This window comes from Polistes canadensis, unplaced genomic scaffold (genome assembly GCF_001313835.1).
Source record: "Polistes canadensis isolate GaletaPanama2010 unplaced genomic scaffold, ASM131383v1 scaffold_71, whole genome shotgun sequence".
Classification (NCBI taxonomy): Eukaryota; Metazoa; Arthropoda; class Insecta; order Hymenoptera; family Vespidae; genus Polistes; species Polistes canadensis.
The window spans coordinates 146,243-169,175 of NW_014569618.1; the positions used below are offsets into that span (position 1 = coordinate 146,243).

General features: G+C 34.6%; 2 protein-coding genes across 3 annotated transcripts in view; one reads left to right on the top strand and one right to left on the bottom strand.

Moving 5' to 3' along the window:
• Window positions 1–1,322: 1,322 nt before the first annotated feature.
• On the bottom strand, window positions 1,323–2,031 carry LOC106786291. Its single transcript, XM_014747501.1, has 2 exons — window positions 1,932–2,031; window positions 1,323–1,688 (listed from the first exon to the last, which is right to left on the bottom strand). The coding sequence occupies exons 1-2, from the start codon at window positions 2,022–2,024 to the stop codon at window positions 1,323–1,325; spliced, it is 459 nt and encodes a 152-aa protein (XP_014602987.1). The 5' UTR covers window positions 2,025–2,031.
• A 16,264-nt stretch (window positions 2,032–18,295) lies between these two features.
• The window catches only part of LOC106786308, a 28,157-nt gene continuing 23,519 nt past the window's right edge, over window positions 18,296–22,933 (top strand). For both annotated transcript variants that reach the window (XM_014747536.1, XM_014747537.1), the window contains exon 1: window positions 18,296–19,237. The gene's annotated coding sequence lies outside the window, so the exon portion shown is untranslated. The remainder of the gene's footprint in view (window positions 19,238–22,933) is intronic.

Consider the following 22,933-nt stretch of genomic DNA (forward strand, 5'->3'; position numbering starts at 1 on the left):
ATGTCTAATTTAGAATCCTATTCAGAGAATGCCAATACGTTGTTCGTCAATTTTTATTTAAAAAAAAAAGAAAGAAAAATGAACGAACGGTATTTATAAATTTTGTAGAAAATTATTGACAACTTGTATAACCAAGATCGTTTGAAGGAAGAATGAATATTGTCGATAAGAAAAAAAGTAAAAAAAAAAAAAGGTATGATAAAGGTAACCATAGTACTTCTGACAATTGTAAGAGTTATCAACTCAACGAGTATATCCTAAAAAGATCGATAGTCGTGTGCCGGTGTATGTAAATTTCCCACAATCGGATCTACGCTTTCCACACGACTTTATACTTTCAACCTGGATACAATGGGGAATTTTATATCCGTTAGAAACTTAAAAAGATCCCTGAAAAGTTGCGTTACAATGGTCTGGATGTATACTCTACGTGTATGTACGTGCTCGTATATATGCGAGTGTACTTACACCTGTACAAGAAAATACAATATATCATAGAAGTTCCTTTCAATGATAAAAAGAAAATAATCCATAAAGAACGAACGACTTGCGAATTGGCTCAGTGTATGTATATACGTATTCCTTTAGCGATTTTTCATATCAAAAGTAAACGAGAACAAAAAAAAAATCTTATGAAATTCAATTGAACAAATAGGGATAATCGTTTTCTACGATTCCAGTCATGAACTTTCTTTGTTGGTATTATTATTCTTTTAGTCATTTTTAATTCATATAAAAATAACGAAAAAATGTGTTGTTGGGGAAAAATAATGAATCATTTTTTGTTAATGAACGTTAGATTATTATCGGTGGCTATAATATTACATATAGTATCTAAAACATATAGTATCTATAAACACAACACTAAACACTTTGTAAGCAGCTGTGAATGAGCACGAGAGCTAGAACTTAACATAAATAAACAGGCTAGGTATACAGGTGGGGCATTACGATTCTCTTTATGAGTTTCACCTTAGAGAATAGACTAGTATACTGCATATACTTGCAAGGAATATACATAAGAGAGAGAGAGAGAGAGAGAGAGAGAGAGAGAGAAAGAGAGACTGGTAAGTGATCGTATTTTCTCATTCAATTAAGTTTACACTTCGTTTATTAAAGATATATATATATATATACATATCAATTTTAAAGGGTTCTAACGATTTCATTTTTTATCATAAAGTGCATATAAACTTCATGATCATTCGTAAAAATAATGTATATATGAACGTTCGAATATAATTTGATTTTTATTTAAAAAAATAAAAAATGTTTATCTCGATTTATTATAAAATAAATATTTATATAATTCTCGTTGTGTGTTAACACGTTTGAAGTTCTCCTCTGATCTCGTCAGCAATCAAATTGAGATCATTACGCCGGTAGAACTCACGTGTTTGCGAAGCCCGATATAGGGATTTATCAGGGTAATCGATTTGCTGACGATTCGGACGACCGTACCAATGATTGCTGATCATTGGGACGATATGATGTTTGTTCTCTTGGTAAATCTCGGACCAAATCAAAGAAGGATTCTTACGGTCAGCTCGTAACTTTCGAAGATCGAAATCTTCTTGTTTGTGCAATCGATCGTATCCCGATACAGTTTCGATTATTCGAGTATCTTCCTTCTTGTTATTAAAATATGTTATCGAGTTACGCGGTGCAAATGGTTCGAGAGTAGTAACCTTAAATTTGATATTTAAATTATTTCTTATTAAACGACCACAATTTTTATCTATCGTTCGTGACAATACATTATTAGGTTGTACCAAAGGTTCGTGCGTTTTTTATTAAATTTCACAAAAATAATCCATTATGCAGTGTTTGTATGCACAATAAATGCATGAACTTTTGATTCATCCTAATATTACTCCTGTTATTCTTTATTTTTATTTTATTTTGTACTTGTTTTTATTTTTGTATTTTACCCCATCGATACGTTTCCATTTGCGAATGTGTTCCACGGTTGCTCTCATTCGAACCAACGGTGTGATAAATTCGATAAATTCGTGCCGATCCATCTTTACTATTTAAAATTCCACACGAACGATATGTCAGTTTTATAAATCGAAAATCAATCTCTCTCTCTCTTTCTCTCTTTCTCTCTCTCTCTCTTTGTATCTCCGTTAGCAGATTACCAGAACAACAACGGCAAATTTGCAAACTTGTTTTTTATTTTTATTTTTATTTAAATTAACACGCGCGAACTATATTATATATTTGCCATTGCGCCCAAAAATATATTACATTTGATAAAAGAAAATATGAAAATAAATGGAACAAGTTAACAGATCACGCGTACAATGGACCAGAAAGAAATGTTATCCTAAACGTCAAGGAATGTTAACCTAGTGAATGAAGAAACGTTACTATATCTACTACTATTTCATTCATACATTGACTATTAATGGACTTGATTGACTACTAACAGTCACACCGCGCCATCTTACGAAATAAGCTATAAGTTTACAAGTCATTCATTAGTTCGACTACTTTATGTCGTGAGGCGCTACTTGTACAAGGCTCGATTAATTTGTCAATGAAAAAAAAAAAAAAAAAAAGAAAAAATGTTCATTCGCAGAAATGAAATAAAAAAAAAAAAAATAAGAAAACAAAATTGTACTATAACAGTACACGAAAGCAGCAGTACTTTTCGAAGTGTTTCAAAAAACAAAACAAAAAAACAAAAAAGAAAAGAACAATTCCTCGTTCGTATCCAAAAGGGTTTAGAAGAAAAAATAAATGGATGGGAGGCAGGAAGGGGGGGGGGGATATGGAAGAAATTGGAATTAGAAAAAGAATATATATATATATCCTAATAAGTGAAATAAATGAAAGCAATAATATAAAAAGGGGTAATAGTCGAATAAGGAAGTGTTTATTGTGATTCTAGTAATGACTCTTAACGCGTTTTCTACGGTTTATCCAAGAATGTCTCATACATTCCTAAGCCTAATCACAAAAGGGCACGAATATTCCCATGAGGAGAGTTGCCTTTTTCGTACGTTCTGACTTCCAAGTAAAATGCTAGAAGGCGAACATCTGCAGAGGTGAACAATGTTCCTTAGCACGCATACACCTAAACACGTAAGCTTACTGTTATAGCGTACTACCTCTGAGGAAGAGGAGGAGGGGGAGGAAGAGGAGGAGTATGCTGCTGCTTTAACCTCCGAGACGTGGAGAGTACTACTACTATACCTAACCACTATGATACCCGAAGATCAAGAAGAAGATTCATTTCTCTACTTTCGTTGAATCCGAAGCGAATGAACCTACCGAAAGGGGGGAAAATACCATAGAATCTTCGATGTCGGACAATAGACACGCCTTGCGTGGTGCTAGTTTCTTCTTAGAAATATCAACGCTAAGGGGAGAAAAAGTTTGGAACGTCAAACGGGAAACTATTTCAAACGTTCCCAAGGAAACTCTACTACTACGAAGGCTGTCAACCTAGGATTTATCAAAGAGAACAAATAGTTTTCTATCTGTAAAAAAAAAAAAAAAAAACGTACATTCGATAAAATACTATTTCCTAATTCTTTCTCTCTCTCTCTCTCTCTCTCTCTCTCTCTCTGTCTAGCTTTCTGCATATTGAGTTTAAAAATCGAGTTAATAAAATAGAACGTTCTTCCGTTCATTAATTCACAGAAAAAAGAATAGAAAAGAAACGAAGAATGAAAAAACTATAATAATATAATCCATTATATATAAAAGAAAAAAAAAAAGACTTCAACGTTTATAATTATTATTAATTTAAATTCTTAACGAAGCTAACAATCATTCCATGCATAAAGATATTTTTTTGGAAATTTTTCCTAGTAATACGTTAGACAGACAGAAACAGAGAAACAGAGAGAGAAAGAGACATACATGTGTACAGACGTAGGTAGTAGGTAGATTCGAAGGTAGTAAATGGGTAGGTAGGTAGGTTGTACTCAGTATAGTATATGTACTGCTAGAAACGTGAGAGTTCGTTACGACTTGCGACGTGCGTCAGACGAAAAGGTGGGGTCTAATCAAACTGAGTCCGTCCGAGGAACACGGTTAATTGCCTAATCAAATTAGTATAAGCAAACGTCGGAAACTCGGAGAATTTCTGACCCGTCAACGAGTCACGTTTTACCGTTTGTCGACTACAACGACAACGACGACGACGACGACGACGAACAGGAGGAAGAGAAGAACGAAGAGGTGGTTGGTGATGGTGGTAGTAGTGATGGTGGTGGTGGTGGAGGAGGAAGAGGAGGAGGAGGGGTAGGAGAAACTCGCATCGCGAGTTTGCGCCCGTTTATATCCAGACGACCCTCGTCCACATCCATCCATCCATCTCTTCTCTTCTCTTCTCTTTCAATGGAAGAAGATAGAAGCGTCGTGACGAAACGAAGAATCGAATCGCGTTTGCACGTGCCGATTGTCCATCTCACCTGAGCTTATCTCGATCGGTGAAAAAAAAAAACCACCACCACTACCACCACTACTACCACTACCACCAAACTCGTTTCTCCTCTTCGAAACGAACGAACGAACGAACGAACGGAGTTCTTATAAACTGAGAACTACTACGCAACCGCTCCGGTTTCTCTATCTCTTTTTCTCTCTTTCTTTCTTTATTTATTTATTTCTTTCTTTTTCTATATTTTATCGCGCGATCAAGTAAAACGTAACTAAATCCTATCTTCACAAGTAGATAGGATTGATTGTAAAGAGATATTGAATAGAATTTGTTGTTAAGCAATCGAATGGTAATACGATGGTAAACCGTGAGGGGGGGGGGAAAGGGAGAATCGTCATGATTTAACGAATATGGTATTGGTACATTCTTGTAACGCGTTTGTTGTCTCTTGCCTTAGGGAACACCGGTGTGTACTCTCGTCGAAGAAGCGGTCCAGATAGAGAGGAAAAATAATAGAAAAAGTATCATCAGAGAGACAGAGTTAGTATAGAAGGGAGAAGAAGAAGAAGAAGGGTTTGGAAGAGAAAAGAAGGGAGAATTGAGGAAAGAGTAGTAGTGGGAGGTGGTAGTTGATGATAGAAGAAGAAAAGATGGATAAAGCAGGGGGTGGTGGGAGGGAAGGGGGGGGAAGAAACGTATAGACTACTCTTCTCATACGACACATAGGGCAGAGTTTAATCAGGTTCGACTAGTTAGTCAGCAGGTGCGAGCAACTCAAGCACGCACGCACGCATTCACACAGGTAAGGAGGAGTGGAAACGGAAGGAACGAACGAGGAGCGAACTAGCGAGTGGCCTCCGAGAAAACACAACTCTCTGTAAGAGCACTTCTCTCCTATACCTACCCTACCCTACCCTAAGACAGCAAGAAATGTCAGCATCCGCAGCCACCGGAGCTGCAACACAAACGACAACCCATCCCAGTGATTACGATCGTCATCTATCGCCACTATCTTAGTCAAAAACAAAACCAGATCTTTTATCTCTTTCTACCTATTCCTAAGAGTATTTCCAAGAGATCTTCTCACACTCGTTCAAATTTCCCCCCCTCCTTTTTTTGTTTTCTTCAATGTAACTATTGGTATCGAGGTGGTTTCAATCTTTTTGATATATTTTCAAATATAATAATATTTAAATTTAATATAGATGAATGATGAAATAATAATTAATAAGTTTTGTTGTTTATAGGTATTTTGTTCATTTGCAAAATACATTTATGTATTTCCATCGATCGAAGAACAGTCGAACTCATCTTCACTTGTACCGATTTCTTCATCGTATGATCCATGCTTATTATTAGGCTTCGTAATTTCGTAAATAATATTCTTATTCACACGTTTTGCAAGCGTGTATTATAGCAGCCATTCATGAAACCTTAATTGATCAAATAAAACTTAAATAAACATTATTATCGTACGAATTATCGCGCGTTAATTAAACCCCGAATGTAATATCTCGAGTGTTAAAAAGGGATTAATTTATAATTGTCATTTATTTTATTTGTTTTTGTAGATAAATATTCAAAAATTCATTGAGAAATAATAATAATAATATATTAAAGACAAGTGTCTGCCTGATAAATTTTCAACTCTCGTCAAAATGTATTATAAGTAACATAAAAAATACGATAAGTATTCTAGCAACGTAACAAAATGTGTGACTTTCATTAGAATCAAGAAGATTTGATCGAACTGGCATCGAATTGTCGATAGCGATAACTACGACGAAGAAGACGAGGACAACGTTGGTCGTGTTAATGGCGACGGGTCTCACCGTATACCGTTAAAAACCTCGCCAATGCCCAGTGAACCTAATTAATGGCGAGATCGTGCCTGCTCAGCAGGCAGTACCTACTATCATAAAAGCTGGACATTACGAACACGTTTCTGTCTTTCTTTCTTTATTTATTTCTTTTTCTTTTTTCTTTTTTCTTTCCATTCTTTATTTCTTTCTCTTTCAATCTCTTTCTGATACATCAACGATCAGTAATAACATAGGATCCATTCAACGATGTTCGCATATATCAAAAAGATATACTATTATAAAAGTATATATATATATATACGAGAGAATTACATGAATAGAACACGAGAAGATAGAATGATATTAAATCTTTTTCAACTTTCTTATCGTGCGACATACTAATGTAGACAAAGAGAAAAAAAAAAGAAATAATATAAAAATAGAAAAATAGAGAGAAAAAAAAAAAAAGAAAGCACAAATTTTCAATTGAATAACACAGATCGAGCAATGGTTATAAATCATCTAGGAATATTTTTACTATACTGTATTAATACGTATACCCATACTATTATATAATATAGTAAGTTCAATGATGGTTTTAAGTTCGTAATAGGATTCTTAACTAACATTCGTCATACCAGTTGTCACGCATAGCTATTAACGATGTCGCGTTGTCAACTATTTAACGGATATAATAAGCATATATCTTACTTGAGTAGCAGCAAGCAAGCAAGCAAGCAAGCAAGCAGGTTGTGCAGCAGGTACGGTAGAAAGATAGCCGCAGGACAGGAACGTGGCACGTGCTCGAGTACACCCGTTTAAAGTCCTTTTACCGTGAGAAGAGAGTATATACATATAATTAGTCTGTTCCTATCGCTAATCTACGCTCGTTTGCTCGCCAAAGATATCGTCGCAAAGTGTCTGGTCAATCAAGAATCGAATACTGTTGTTGCTGCTGTTATTGCTGCTGATGTGTTCCTGTTGCTGTTACTTCGCGCCAATCGTACCTTTAATGATCAACAACCAATCGTATTCTAATCAAATATTCTTTCAATTTTATCTAACAATAATATATATATGTTATTTATTTTTCTGTTCATAAATAGAAAATAAAAAGAAATATAATTAAACGTGTAATATATATAAAAAAAATGATACCAGTTTAAATATATTGCATAGGATTTAAAAAAAAAAAAAAAAGGAGAAAATTAATATTTAACCGTCGCCATTGTTCATGCAAAATAGATGAGAGAAAAGTTTTGAAATACAAAGCAGCAGGAGGAAGGAGGAGGATGGTCCGTAATAATTAAAGTGCAAGTGCGTGTGTTACCTTTGTAAGAGTTTATTATATTTCTTTTGTACATTATGTGAATCGTATCTCGAGGATGTCATAGGAGGAAGTTGAGGATAGTTCAGGTCAACGCGTGAAGAGAAAAGCTGTTGTCTTGCTGTCTCGAGCGTACTCGATGAGAAGACATTTTCTTTTTTTTTTCTCTCTTACTTTTCTTCATTTCTTTATTTCTTTCTTTTTTTATCTTTCTTTCTTTCGTGGGACTAGGTAGAGAGGAAAAAAAAAAAAAACTTGGAGAAAATGAGACACAGCCGTGTACTAGGCTTCTCTCTCTCTCTCTCTTTTTTTTCTTTCTTTCTTTGTTTCTATCTCTTTTTAGTTGTGAGATAACGACACAAGTGGTGAAGAAGAGGAGGAAGAAGCAGGCCACTCTGTTAATGCGAAGTAATGGACGACGGCTGAGTCGCGAGCTACACAAATAATAGACTACCACTCACTCGTTGTAGACGAGGACGTGTTTCTCTACCTAGTCGATTCATCCTTTTCCTATTTCCCCTCTTCTTCTTCTTCTACTTCTTCATATTCTCCTTCTTTATTCTTCTTAATCCTCTCTTCGTTCATCTCTTTACTCCTTTAAATAACGGGCCATACTTTCGAGAGATGGCTAATTCAGATTTACCCCGGAAGTAAATACATATACACATATATACATATATATATGTATAAATACATACCTTCGAACCTGCACAAATCCAATACGCTGCACTTCGTCCACTCGAGGAGGGTCTCTTCTTTTCTTTTCTTCTTCTTCTTCTTCCATCCGCTAAATAACCAATTGAAAATAGCAATCTCTTGTAAGAGAGTATCTCACTCTCTCTTTCTCTCTCTTTCTTTCTTTTTTTTCTTTCTTTCTTTATCTATCTATCTCTTTCTATCTTATTCGGTTCTTTACATCTTCCGGGCACGTGCGAGTACTTTGCACGTTGAACTTTAGTTGATTCTTTTCCAAGTACCATTTCCATCACCTTTTGTAACACACAAAGAAAAAAAAAAAAGAAAAAACAAAGGTTCTATTGAAAATAATTACCCATTAACTCACTTTTATGATTAACAATCGACAATCGTGTGAACACCGTTCTCTATCTATCTCTATCTCTTTTTCTCATTTTCTCTCTTTCTCTTATTATAATTATTTAATGATTTTCCGTAACGATAAGTAAAAGGAGAAAATGATTTCATAGAATAAGATCATAGATCTTTTATCAGAGCGGTTAGAATATAGGAACGTGTTTAACGCGAGAGAAAATAGTGGGTCAAGTGTAAACCTCGAGAGTGTGAAAAATATATTTCACATTTGTTACCGGTGAACAACGGCATTCTCGATCTGAACGTCTAACGCGTGTGTAAGTTCTTTTTAAAAAAAAAAAAAGAAACAAGATAAATATTAATCGGATATATAAAATTAGTTTGTAATCAAATGTAATATCGAATAAAATTCGATATGATCAATGGTTAATACGTTATATTACTTTTATTCGCGTATTGTGTCGAACTTATAGGAAAAATATAATTCACATTCGATATAAATAATAATGAAATATTTTATTCGAAATATACAAGAGTTTACGTAATGATAAACAAATGTTTCTCTATTCGATTTATAATAATTTTTTAAATCCTATAAAAAAAAATATATATATATATATATCGAATGATTTGCATCGGTGTCATCGTATTCACTTTGCAACGTTCTTGATTTATCGAAGAGAAGCACTTGTTGTTCCACATACGTGCTTGCTTACTTACTTGCTTGCTTGCTTGTCTACCTAACCGATCGCATGACACGTACAAAATCTTCATAGGTAGGTAACACACATGTCCGGTTGTCGTACCCAAATCCTGATTTTTGCTAACTCAACTAAGCGTAGTAGTAGTAATAGTAATACTAATGGTAATAGTAACGAATGAATAAAGGAAACTAAAGCAAAAGAAAATTCTCATTCGCATCCAGTTTGCGTAAAGAGGATGGTCATTGCTCTCTTTATTTATTTCTTTTTCCTTCATTCTATCCATTCGTGACTTAAAAATTAACCGTAAAACGTTTAAATAAGTAAACGTTCCCGTTAGAACAATATAATCTAATGATTAAATAGAATCGTTTTAAACGAGAATAGAAGAATACAAAAAAAAAGAACAATCGAGATAATAATCAAATAGAAACACACGATTGAAGACAAATGACACATGATTGACTGCACTTCGTTTTGAAATAAAATATGGTGGTGGTCTTTAATCGTGTTAATATCATTTAAACGAGGATAGTTCCACACACAGACACACACATCGAATGATTTCGATGCGAATAAGCGTTATCATTAAATACTAATAAGAGATATATATGTACATATGTAAGTAGAAGTAACAAGTACATATGTACATACGACCGGTGCTACGGTCCATGTAAGATACGGCTACTGTGTTACGTACATGAAGAAGAGAGTTTATTCAGGTGAGCACCTTGGGATTGCCTTATTCGTAGCGCCAATGGATGACTTCTTCCACCCAGTTAAAGATTCGTCAGCGAACGGCCTTGACATCGATCGTTTCCTTGCTTCCTTGGTTGATGTTATCGAGGGAAAGCGTTTGGTGCGAAAGTATCTCTCTCTCTCTCTCTCTCTCTCTCTTTCTCTCTCATTCTTTCTCTTTTCTTAACTAGAGAAATAAAGGATAGATTAATAAAGATGTTTATTATCTACAGGTAACCACCCTTCTACAACATGGAATCCTATAACACAGTTCATAAATTGCGAAAAATCATGTTACAACACTGTATTTCTATAACACTGGATAATAAACACAATGGTGTTGCTTAATATATTTAAAAATTAAATTATATTAAAATAATGAAGCGTAAGAAAATAATGAACTCATCGTTAGGATCTCATATAGGAATACGGTTTCACTCAACACGGTCTATATACCGTGTTATAGGAAAGTTACCTGTATATAAATATATAAATATATTAATATGAATATATAATTAATTATATTAAAAATTCACCCCCTTTTGTAAAATTGATTAATGTTTTGTATTTCTTTATTTATCTTTATGTCGTTTTCCTTTTTTTTTTCAGGAACATATATCTATATATGTATAGAGACGTGCTAGTAAATCTTTCCGAGTAAATGCAACCCCATTGATTCGCACCAATAATTCTCACGAGAAATGGGAAGATCCGTTGGTCCGATATGACGCGTGGCGTGGCATTTACTTTGTTGCGGTTACTTCGATCCGCTTAGAAAACTAGATTAAGAAGCCTAAGAAATTCTACACTCGTTTACGTCAAGCATAGTTTGAATGGCTCAGCGGGTAGCCTCGATCATCGTAAAACTTCTTTGAACGTGTCTCTTCCTCGTCGAACCGTATCCGCTTCTTAATAGTTCACAATTTCAACCTTTCGTAACCTGAAAATTTAATCAACTAGGATGATCACGATGATTGTTCATTGATCAATACTACTCACGAGAACCTAATTTACGTTTATTCTGATAGGAGGAGGAGAATTATAATAATTTAGAATTCTGTTTGTTTGTTTGTTTTTTTTTCTCTTTTTTCAATGTCAATAACATCAATTGGAAATAAATAAAAAAGTATTTGATACGAAAGGGTAGAGGTTTAAACTAATCATTTCGCCAAGAGGAAAAATAATATCCTATCTATCTTCATTCGTACGTGTATTTTCCATCGATGGAATTCCAATTAAGAAAGATGGAAGATGCTTAAAATCCCGCGATAGGAAAGTAAAGGTATGCACTGTTGTGTATCCTTCGTTCTAAATTATTACGGAAATACTTGAGAGAATTTTGTTCACGATTCTTCAATCAAAATTTTACTTCGCAATTGTTTTTTTTAGTTTCTAGAACGATATATTTTAAAATATAAGAAAGTATCGTATACGTTTTTGAAATTATTCGGAAAAAATTCGGTTTCATTTAACTAGAGAATGTATGTATATATTATTATTATTTTTTTTTTTATTTTGATGAAATATTATAAGATGTTAAATTTGTTATTAATTATAATTCGAGTCAGCTGAGATATTTGAAATTTTGTTTTCGTAATGATTGGTATATTTCAATTGATACTGCAATAAAAATTAGACGAACGATGCAAATAGTTTTATCTGTGTAGTATGATTATCAACAACAGTTGGATATAAGAAAGTTCAAAAGTTATGACACATTTACGAAGAATTATTTTTATCGTTGCCATATTTCTCTCTCATTTTCTCGCTACCTTGAATCTTTCTTCTCTTCTCTTCGTTTCTTTTTGATCTGTGAAAACAGGAAGAGAGACTTTATTACGTATAAAATAAGACGCCCTTTTCTCGTATAACTAGAAGGGTCCCATAATTTTCTAAACAAGGGACAAGAAACTTTAGCTTATTATACATGCAATTTTCAAGATTAAGCAATAAAAAAAAAAAGGATTAATGGTTGTGAATATTTCAAGAATTTTTCACGATCAAACTTGCAACCAACTTATTCCTGAAGAAAATGTTCACATAAATAACTCCAGCACGATAGTATCCGTACTAAATCGAAGACTATAATTCAAATAATGAAGTAAATAGGATTTTTCTATAATTATATGAAAATTTATTTGAATAATAATTACGAAAAGTTATGAAAGAATTTTAACCCTCTACCCTCTCAACCCCCTTTTCTCGTCAGCCTTTTTCCTATGGAAAAAAAAAAATAAGTTTTACGAACATTTTATATCCAATTGATTAATGTTATTAAGTTTTTTTTTTTTCTTTTTTTTCTTTCAATTCTATAAAAAAAAATGTAAATTAATATAATATATGTAGTATGTAATAAATAATAATATTTATAAATATAAAATGTAATATAATATAAATGTATATTATAAAATAAAATATTTGATATAGGATAGGTCACATTTCTATAAGAGAAAAAATCATATAAATCGTTACTTTTAAGTTAAGTAATGAGAATTTAAACGTTTTCTTTTAAACATTAATATTCGATTGATATACTCGAGGGAAAAAGTGAAAGAACGAGAAACGTTCGATTAAATTTTTAATAGAAATATACGATCGTCGATCATTTTCGATCAAAGGTCGAAAGCAAAGAAGCAGAACGGAAAAAGTTGAGGGCCTGTGTTAGTTGGAACAATAGGATACCGTACACGTTCGTTGCACTTCACAAAAAACGGGAAAGAAGTCACGATTGGCCTCGACGACCGTGCGAGTTTGAAATAACTTGAGACAATCGTCAGTACGTCCGTCCGTCCGTCCGTACTTATTCACAATACACGTGCATACGTCAAATTATTTAAAATACAAATATAGTCAAAATATGTCGTAATTTAACAATGGGTATGTATAAAAATGAGATAATTTCAATGGATTTACTTCGAAACCATTAACATACGAAATATGTTGGTATTACAAGCATGAAAAAAAAAGAAAAAAAGAAAAAGAATTCTTCTTCGAAGTCGTACAAAGTAAAATGCATAAAAAGGAATAAGATAAGAAAAAGTATTTTCAAGCACAAGCGACTACCAATAACGATTGTTAATTAACATAAGAAATCTGCCGATATTTTAAGATTTTAACGATTTTGAATTCTTGTAACTAGGAAACTAGGATAATGATCGAGTTGGTCATTGGAAATGCATCGCGTATAGTATTGTAATAGAAATAAAATAAAAAAAATAAGATAGAAGAGAAAGATTTGAAGGAAAACAATGACCACAAGCAACGCCAGTTGTTGTCGACCCTATTCTTTCAACTTGACTGTTCGAGAATGCACATCACGTGCTTGTATGACACGCACGAACGTGGTCTAGGGTCTGGCATCACGATCAAATCGATCGCGAACTCGACAACCTCGTGAGAATCAGACGAGAACGTTTCAGCGAGCACGAAAGTGAACGAACCGAGATCATCGCGACGTTGAAAACACACTGATATTTTTTCTCTCTCTCTCTCTTTTTCTCCATGTGTTTTATTTTTTATTTCTTTTTTCTTATTTTCCCCATACTTATTTTTCTTCTTCTTTTTCTTCTTCATCTTCTTGTTCTTGTTCTTGTTCATGCATTCAGTCAACTTATTATTCGTTTTTTCTTTCAAGGTGAAGGATCAACGATGTTCGTCGCATTTCTCAAAAGAAGGCGCCGAAATGCGAGCGACATTTTTATTTCTTCCTGTAACAGTAGGAATTTCACGTCGTTATTCGCGAAACAGGGGAAAATGTTGAACGTCAGTGAAGACGTCGAGAACGTGAAAAAATTGGTTCCACCTCTTTCTTTCTCTCTCATATTTGGGAACGAGGCAAAGGCAAGAAGGTATTATTGTGAATTGGTTGTGGTATATACGTTTCGAAATGTAATTTACAAGATAGAATGGTTAAAATAATGGTAAACTTGGAGGGTAAAAAAAAAAGGGCGGTTCCTTTCCCCGTTCGTTAAAATTAAATGATGCCTACCATTAGTAAGAAATTAAAACTGATTCTATGCTGAATTATTTGGTCTGTTTTACTCCTTTATCTTACTTTTGTAACAATATATATTATTTTGAAAAAAAAAAAAAGAAAAAACACTTATGGGGTTAATTATAAATTAGATGGGAAAAAGATTTTGATTTCAATTTTCTAAATATTATCATCTTTTCGATTAATATTTTTTTGGATGCACACGATTAAACGTATCTTATTGTTGTATATTGCAACTACAAATAAGAAATATGTGCTATCATTATCATCATCATCATCATCGTCGTGTATTATCGTACGAGTAATCGTCTCTCGCAATCCAGCAAGTTGTTTCTCGTTTCTACGATGTTACGACTAACCCGTTTATCGCATACAACTTTCCGTTCGCGATACGGTACGGTACGATACGGTACAGTACGATGCAGTTCAGTATGGTGTGGCCAATTCGATTCCAAGACATTCTCTCTCTCTCTCTCTCTCTCTCTCTTTCTCATGCACGCGAAATTTTTCACTCTCAAAGTTGTAATGTAAATTTTAATATTATCCGTAGCATCAATTTTCTCTCTCTCTCTTTTTCATACACATGCTGCAGAGTGCTAAGAAACGTTCCCTCTCTCTCTCTCTCTCTCTCTCTTATTTATTAAAGATACCACAAGAGTTATAATTCACCAAACCAAAATTTCTATATTACGCCGAACAATATTTCTTTTCATCTTCGAACCTATACAATTATTTCTTCATGTTTTAATCTTCGTAAACACTGCTCGTACATTTGTGCGGTCAATTCGTGGGAAAAAGTTTACGAATTTATATTTTTTTTTATTTATTCATCGGATCCATTTAACATAAATACCAGTAACACTATAAACGTTAACTGAGGTTCAAAAGAAATGGAAATGAAAAAAGAGAAAAAAAATTGATCCTATATGATTTATATAATATTACAATTATTTATATTATAAAATTAAAAATCAGATATTATGAATAAGAAAGAAATTTCTTGATTTTAATAGATATTCTTTAAAGAAAAATACCAAAGTACGAGAAGAGAAAGAAAAAAAACCCCCGATAAATACTTTATGGAAGAATTTAAATGTGAAATATTTCATATATTCTTGGAGATTTCAACGCTTGCATAGAACACGACAAGAATACCAATTTTAATATCAATATATATTTTAATCACATATATCAAATAATATAATATATTAATACATAAATAAATCATCAAATATATATATATATAAATAAATTATAATCATTTATTAACTTACACAGATTAATACAAATTATCATAATTACTAAACACATATACCTATAGATCTACTTATTAAAACAAAAAGAATAAAAAGCAGAAAAAAAAAAAAAGAAAAATATAGGGGAATAAAAAGAATCAATATAGATTTATATCGCGTTTTAGATGGGCAGACAATAAACGTTCGGGAGGATTCTCGATAGACATGATGATGGGTAAGCAATACTATTGGAGAACAACAATGACTATCGAGTAAAGAGAGAACTGCCTTTTAGGGCAGTTAAGCGCACGACGACGCCTCACCTCGTCCTCGGTCTTGTCTCGTCTCTTTTCTCTCTTCTCTCTTCTCTTCTCTCTTCTCTCTTTTCATCTTCTCATCTTCTCATCTTCTCATCTCATCTCTTCACTGGGTCTTCTCTTCTCTTCTCATGTTGACTAGCCTCGCTTGGTGGATCGGTTCGGATCGCTGTGTTCATCGCACTCTTCTTCTTCCCCCTCCCCCTCCCCTTCCCCACCCTTCCCGTCCCGTCGTCTCTCTCTCTCTCTCTTTTTCTCTCTTTTTCTTTCTTTTTCTCTCTCTCCTGCCGACCCCGATCCTTCTCAGAACGCGCGCAGGAGACTACACCGGGTTTTTAGCGCGATCTTGAAAACGGAAAATGTCTCTTTTTTCGCTGTCCACGATCCAATGGCAAGGCTCAAGCAAGGCTCACGTTGAGCTCCATGGCTCAGGAAATCTTCAGATAGTTTAATCCTACTTTAGTTTGTTTCGTCGATTATAAAATAAATAGATTTTTTTTTTTTTTTTATTTTCTATTAACATTACTTGTATTGTCAATTATATTATAAATTTTCTTATAGGTTTCAATTTAAAAACGCGATATAAATAATATATTATTATTATTATTATTCGTTATGATATATTTTCCCCATATAAATTCAATTGCAATTTCATTTATTTGTCAAAGATATATATATATATATTAACGACGATGATAACAACAAAAAGCAAGAGAAAAAAAAAAAAAATAGGTAGAGGAAAATTGATCACACTTGAAAGCAATTTGTCAGAGATTATCCGGAGATAATTTGTCTTGTCTCTGGATAGATGTGAACAGTGTATTCTCCCATTCGAAGAAGAATACGAGGAAACAGAAAAGCTGATTGGTTAGGGGGAAAGTGCACTCATGTCGGTAAGAAAAGGATGTGGGGGAGAAAGAAGAAAAGAAGAAGAAGACGAAGAAGGGGGAGGAGGAGGTGGAGGAGGAGGAGGAGGAGGAGGATGAAATGGTGCGATAGCGGTAGAGACAAGAGAAAAAAGGAGAGAGGGTTCAAGAAAGTAAAAGAAAGAAAGAGAAAGAAATAAGTATAGTAGAAGGGTGGGAGGTGGAAAATGCGCCCGGCTACGAAAGGGGCCTGGGCAGGGGCCTGGGCAGGGGCCAACGATCGAGAATGACCAACCAACGGCGGCGATCTGTGTTCGATGATGATCCTGATATACTAATTTTTCGAATGTCCTTCTTGTATAGAAAGAAAGAAAGAAAGAAAGAGAGACAAGATCGAATACTCGGTTGCTGATAGGACTAAGTTTTTCAGAGGGTAGGATAAATCAAGTTAACATCTGAGAATCGTCGTCGTTGTCGTCGTAATTGCATACGTATCACATTCAGAAAAGAAACATCATAGATCCTTTCTCTAGAGATATTACTCTCGTCTAAAGTATAATGATAAAAGTAAGATTTCAATGGGATCGAGTAAGAAATAAAAAAAAAAGAACAGCCCTAATTTATCGATGTTAAATAAATATCACAATATTTGAATTTAAAACGAGATATAGAGATTTTGTATCGATCAAATGTTTTAAGATATGATATATTATAAATCACTTATAAATGTAATCTTTGGGGGTCGTAGAATTTTCTAAGAAAAATGTAGAACTACTATCGAGGAGGGTGAGGGTGGTGGGTCGACCCGATAAGAAAGAGAGATAAAAAGAAAGAAATAATGTAAGGAAAGGAAAAAATTGTCAAATAAGTTTGGAAAATGTTAGTCAGTGGCTAAGGTCTCTTCTTCGGTCAAATGCGAAAAAGCTTAATTAAAGGGCCAGGTAGGGGACTGGTGGTAGGTAGGTAGGTAGGTAGGTAGAAAAGACGGCGAATATGCAACGGGACGTCCGGCACGATGCAACGGACAAGGAAAGAAAAGTGGGGTGGGCCAAGGAAGAAGGGGGAAAGAAGAAGAAGGAGGAAGAGGAGGAGGAGGTAGACGCATTCCATGAGGAGACCGCGAGCGGACTTTGAATCACGACGAAAAGTCTGGGCCGATTACTCGGGGCGTTCGATTTCCAAGGGATTCGGAGAATCCTGTCGAAGAAGGTTGGTTGGCCAGTGGCGGCAGCGCCGGTGGCGATGACGGTGACGGTGACTGTGACTGTGACGGTGACTGTGACGGTGACGGTGGCGGCCAAGTTTTCGGTAAATGTGTCGAAGCCCGTTCGAAGTACACCGAGAGTCAGAACAGCAGTGTCGTTGGCCTCTCTCTTCGTTGCTGCTGGTGCTGCTGATGTTGGTGCTTCGTTGCTAGCGGGCTGTTCGCCCTGCCGTCACCACCACCATCACCAACCAACCACCACCACCATTACAACCACCGCCACTTACATCGTCCTCCTCCTCCTCCTCCTCCTCCTCTTCTTCTTCTTCTTCTTCTTTCTTTCTTCTCCTTCTCCTTTGAATTTGTCTCTTTCTATGCATCTCGTTCCTTCTCGTTCTCTTTCTATCTGCAAAGGACGGATGCGTATACGGTGACGGTAGTGGTTGCCGCCACTGGTTGCCGTAACAGCGGCCGCCACTGGCTGCTGCCTCCAACGGCACGGAGAATCCGAAGCCTATCCCTGTCCCCTCCTGCCCAGAGAGAACCAAGCCATCCTCTTATTCCCACTCCTCCGTAGGAGCACCTGTCGTGCCAGGGAGTTCTGCGCGTTAGGGGCGCTCGCCGGAGGTAAGTAGACGGCAGGTTATCAGTCGACAGAACATCTTCGTCGCGAACGGAACGAAACGGAACGGAACCGTGAACCGGCGTGCCTCTACATTCTAATACGGTTAACGAGACTTAGGCGTATATTATTGAACTATAATATCAAGTAAAACGAATAAGTAGATTAATTAACTTTCTTTACGTTTTCTTGTGTTACAATTGTTATCGAATTTTTTTATTTAAAAAAGAAAAAAGAAAAGTTGAGAAAACATTATAGGGTCGTGTCGAAATTCCCGCGTTAACGGGATTAATTATATTAACTTTAACAAGTGTTTATTCCTTCCCCTTTTTTTTCTTTTTCTTGTTTTTATTAATATTTTAATATTGGTATTCGGTATATCGTTAGAAATATCGGTTTGAAATCGTCCACGTTTTTGAATCGCATGCGCGTAGAGGAAAAGAAAAAAACGAACACCTGTAATAATCTCTTTGTGAGTTTGCGCGATGCTCGCTACCGCGCCAAGGTAAACGCCGGCAAGGAGGTCACGGGGCACCGGTGAATTGTGTTAAGTGACGGATTGAAACTATCGTTAAAAGAGAGAGAGAGAGAAACTAAAAGACCATTTACGATTTACGATTTACAATTTACGATTACTATTATATAACAAATTATTACGAGAAACTTTGTCTGATTGAAAGTCTAGACGAGTGTGTCGATAAAGTGTTAGATAACGAACTTATTAATCAGATTAATCATCATTTATTACGTTTCTCGCGTTATAACTCACGAGAAGAGATCGAAAGTTTATACAATCGGATACCTGGAAATATTTAGAAAGAAGAATAAAGGAAAAGAAAGAAAGAAAGACAGACAGACATACAGACAGACACGAGAAAGGACGAAAACGATAAGGAGATAAAAGTTGTATGTCGGGATGCGGCACGAGGAACCGTTCGGTTCCAGCTAACACGTGGTGACGATCCACACACTCCAAGATCGCGAGGTAAATTATTTCATCATTTCAATTGTCATATTAATAATAATAATATGATATCTTATTTAGAATGGCGTCAGAGTGTTCGATTAAATCCGATATATTTTTGTTTAATTATTTGGCTATCATAAAAAAATGATTCTTATATACAAAAGTTTTATTCAATATTAATAATAAATTGTAATTTGTCAAAGATACTCAGTTTTTTTGTAGCCATAACATACGCAATCAGCAGGGGGGTATTATCTTAATAATTAATATCATTATAATATAAGGATTATATTAGTTTGAACGATTAATCGATAAATGTTGCATTGTTCTCATTAAGAATCGAGAACAATATGAATGAGAAACCAATGAACTCGATAAAGTCATATATATATATATATCTCGTGTTTAAACATTCCCGGACAATTTTAATGGTAACAATTATTAATCGATATAATCGTTCTCCGACTAATTAACTCTCTCATACAAGTGTAAAATTTGTAATCATCCGTTGGATAAAAATCTTTTCGGATTTATAGCCCACGTATAGATACACGTATATCGAATTGAACGTGGCTATTCAAATGGATTTAACTAATATATATATGTATTCACACAGCAGATGTTTGTTCAACGTATCCGATATCGTTTAACGAATCAAAGTATCCATATAGTCCGTGGAATGCGAATACATATACATATATATACATACATAGGTGTCCTCATTTTCCACGGCTCGTTTACCTGAATTTTCACAATAAATCGATAGAAACGTGTTAAAAAATTTAATATCCATCAAAAACATACTCAATGAAACCTGATTATAATATTATTCCATTTAATCGATTGGATACTATTTAAAGTATCCAATATAATCTATAAACAAACAAAATATATATTACGTATAATCCGTCGTTAATTATTAATTACATGTATCGCATATATTACACGTCATTTACAAAACAAAACGAAAAAGAATAAGAAAATATTTGTTTAATACTAGCACGACGCACGTATCCCTATACTATGCTACGCGAAAAAATAAATAAATAAAAAAAAAGAAAGACAATTTAACAGGTTACAGATAATCAAAATAAAAATGAAACTACATATTTTTTAAATATTAGAATGAACCAGAAAATTCGTACGATTATAATGTTATTTCAGTAACGATGATTAAAATTACATTTATACACGAGTGTGAAATATATATTTAAAAAAAAAAACCGCACAAAACTTATAAACAAATCCTTAAAACAATACTTCGACTCAATAAGCAAAGTTAGAAAAGTCAAAAAAGAAGAAAATATATAGTTTACAAACGATTCAATTTAAAAAAAAGAAAAAAAATTCGACAAAATAAGTCATCGAGTAATTAATCGATTTTTCGAAAAATTAATTACTCGAATTTAACATAAATTATTCTCGCGGAATGTCCGTCCGTCCATCCGTCCACCGTTTGGCAATGTTAACGCGTGCGGATTGTACGAAACCGCGGCGAGACATCCAACAAGCGGATAAGGTTCTCTTACGAGTAAATTCGAAAAGTGGGGAGGGAATGTGGTTGGTCGGGAGGCAAGGAGGAGGGCCTCACCAAATTTTCGTGCCGCCGTGATCCTCAGCGCAATGTGCCTGGGATCTCCACGTGCTTCGGGACCAACTCTCTTTCTCTCTCTTGCACTCATCTTCGATCTACCAATCCTCATCTTTCCTCCTCTCATCGACCTCCTCATTCCCTCTCGTACGAATAGAGAGAGGCCCCATTCCCGCGGGCCTTACAACAACCTCTTCTCTTCTCTTCTCTTCTCTTCTCTCTTCTTCTTCTTCATCATTCTTTCTCTCTCTCTCTTTCTCTCTCTCGTTCTTTCTGTCTGTCCGTCTGTCTGTCTCTTTTACTCCAATGGTTTCTTCTCTCCCTGGACGCTTCGGAACCAAGTCGAGCACCCAACCACTTCGCGGACCCAACTGAGACGAGAAGTTAGCGAACTCATTCCGGTTAGCGGATTCGAGAAACGTTTGCTCTTTGCTCCCGTGTCGTGTGTCTTACGACAGTAGATCGATTTGTTTCTAAATAATGTAAGATTACATACACAGGCATGCACGCATATGCGTACACGTATACACGTGTACCAGGTTCTCTCGTGTGTTTAAACATTTAATGTTAAACTTTGTCGAGTTTGTTTCTTTTTTGTTTTTTTTTTCTAAGTTAATATGTTGTAATTATTATTTCAAATGAATATATTATTTTTGTTTTTGGTATTTGATCGTGCATTCGATTATGATCCTTTTTAATTTACTTGCTAGTAATGATATCTTTAATAAATCAATATAAGGAAATATAATAATTATTTGAGATACGTAAGATTACATGTATAGATGCATCTAGGATCTCTCGTGTGTTTGGAATTCGTTTTTTTTTCTAAGTTATAATATGTTAAAATCATTATTCGATACGATACGCGCGATCGAGTATTAGAATAATAGTCCTTTTAACGACTATCATTTAATTTATCTCTTTAAAATCAATATATATGTATAAAGAATATAATAATTACTCAGGATAGAAATGATTACATCGTATTTGTGGGATTCCTAATGGTAATAAATGTCTATGTTCATTTTAAAATACTTTTATCAACATTGCCACGCGTTATTCGAATACTTTTAAATTCGTTTTAAAGAAAAAGAAGAAGAAGAAAAAAAAAAAACTAACAGGTAATAAATGTCGATAATGATATTTCCGTGAAATACGTTAGAGACCAAAAAAAAAAAATATGTTAATTTATTCGCGACAAGAAATATTAGAAATTTTATCGATCGCGAAATATAACGTAGATTTTTGTTTATCGAACGTTACGATTAATTTATTTGTTCAACAAAAATTTCTTATACGATATAAATTTCATATTTATTTATGACTCTCTCTCTCTATATATATAATCGCGATTTATTATGATTATTCATCAAATTTAAATAATATGATATACGAGAAAAAAAATATATTTCATCCAATTAATAAAATGATTCGTTTACCAAAAGAAAAATTAATCTACGAACACGCGAAGGATTAAAACACAAAATCTATGTGTGAATTATCGTTAGATAAGAATAGAATAATATATTACACACACACACACACATTTAATTATATTCTAACTTTGGTAAAAATCAATGGGTTTTTTGGTAGGACGAAAAGAATATTTTTTTTTTTTTTTTGAAAATTTACATCGAAATAAGACGGGGGAAGTGGGGTGGAGGGGAGGAACGTTCGTTTGTCGTCGTCGTCGTCGTCGTCGTCGTTTCACCCGACGGATATCAGAAGAGAAGAAGAACGGAGAGGTAGAAACGAAAGAGGGCTGGGGGGGGGGAAAGGAGGGGGACAGAAGGAGTACGCTAACGGTTTTCGAACAGGTGTCATCTCCTTTTTCCGCGCTTCATGAAATATTCACCAGGCATACGATTACGTTAGTAGCTGCGCACTAATCCGTGTGCTTCGTCTTCTTCTTCTTCTTCTTCTTTACTTCTTCTTCATCATCATCATCATTCGTTTCTTCGTGGTCGTGGTCGAAGGGCATTCAACCTCGGCAATGTGTGTGTGTGTGTGGTGCGTGTGTTGTCTCAATGTGAGATCACGCCCGACATAACTTTGCATTTGCTTTTTCTCTCTCTTTCTTTTTTTCTTTCTTTTTCTGCCCCCCCTATCCCCCCTCCCCTCCC

Bases quoted from the DNA above. Each gene is read 5' to 3' on its own strand.
- LOC106786291 (XM_014747501.1), bottom strand. From the start codon at position 2,024: ATGGATCGGCACGAATTTATCGAATTTATCACACCGTTGGTTCGAATG. The intron at 1,689-1,931 runs GTAAAATACAAA...ATCAAATTTAAG, and splicing joins AATGGAAACGTATCGATGGG to GTTACTACTCTCGAACCATT.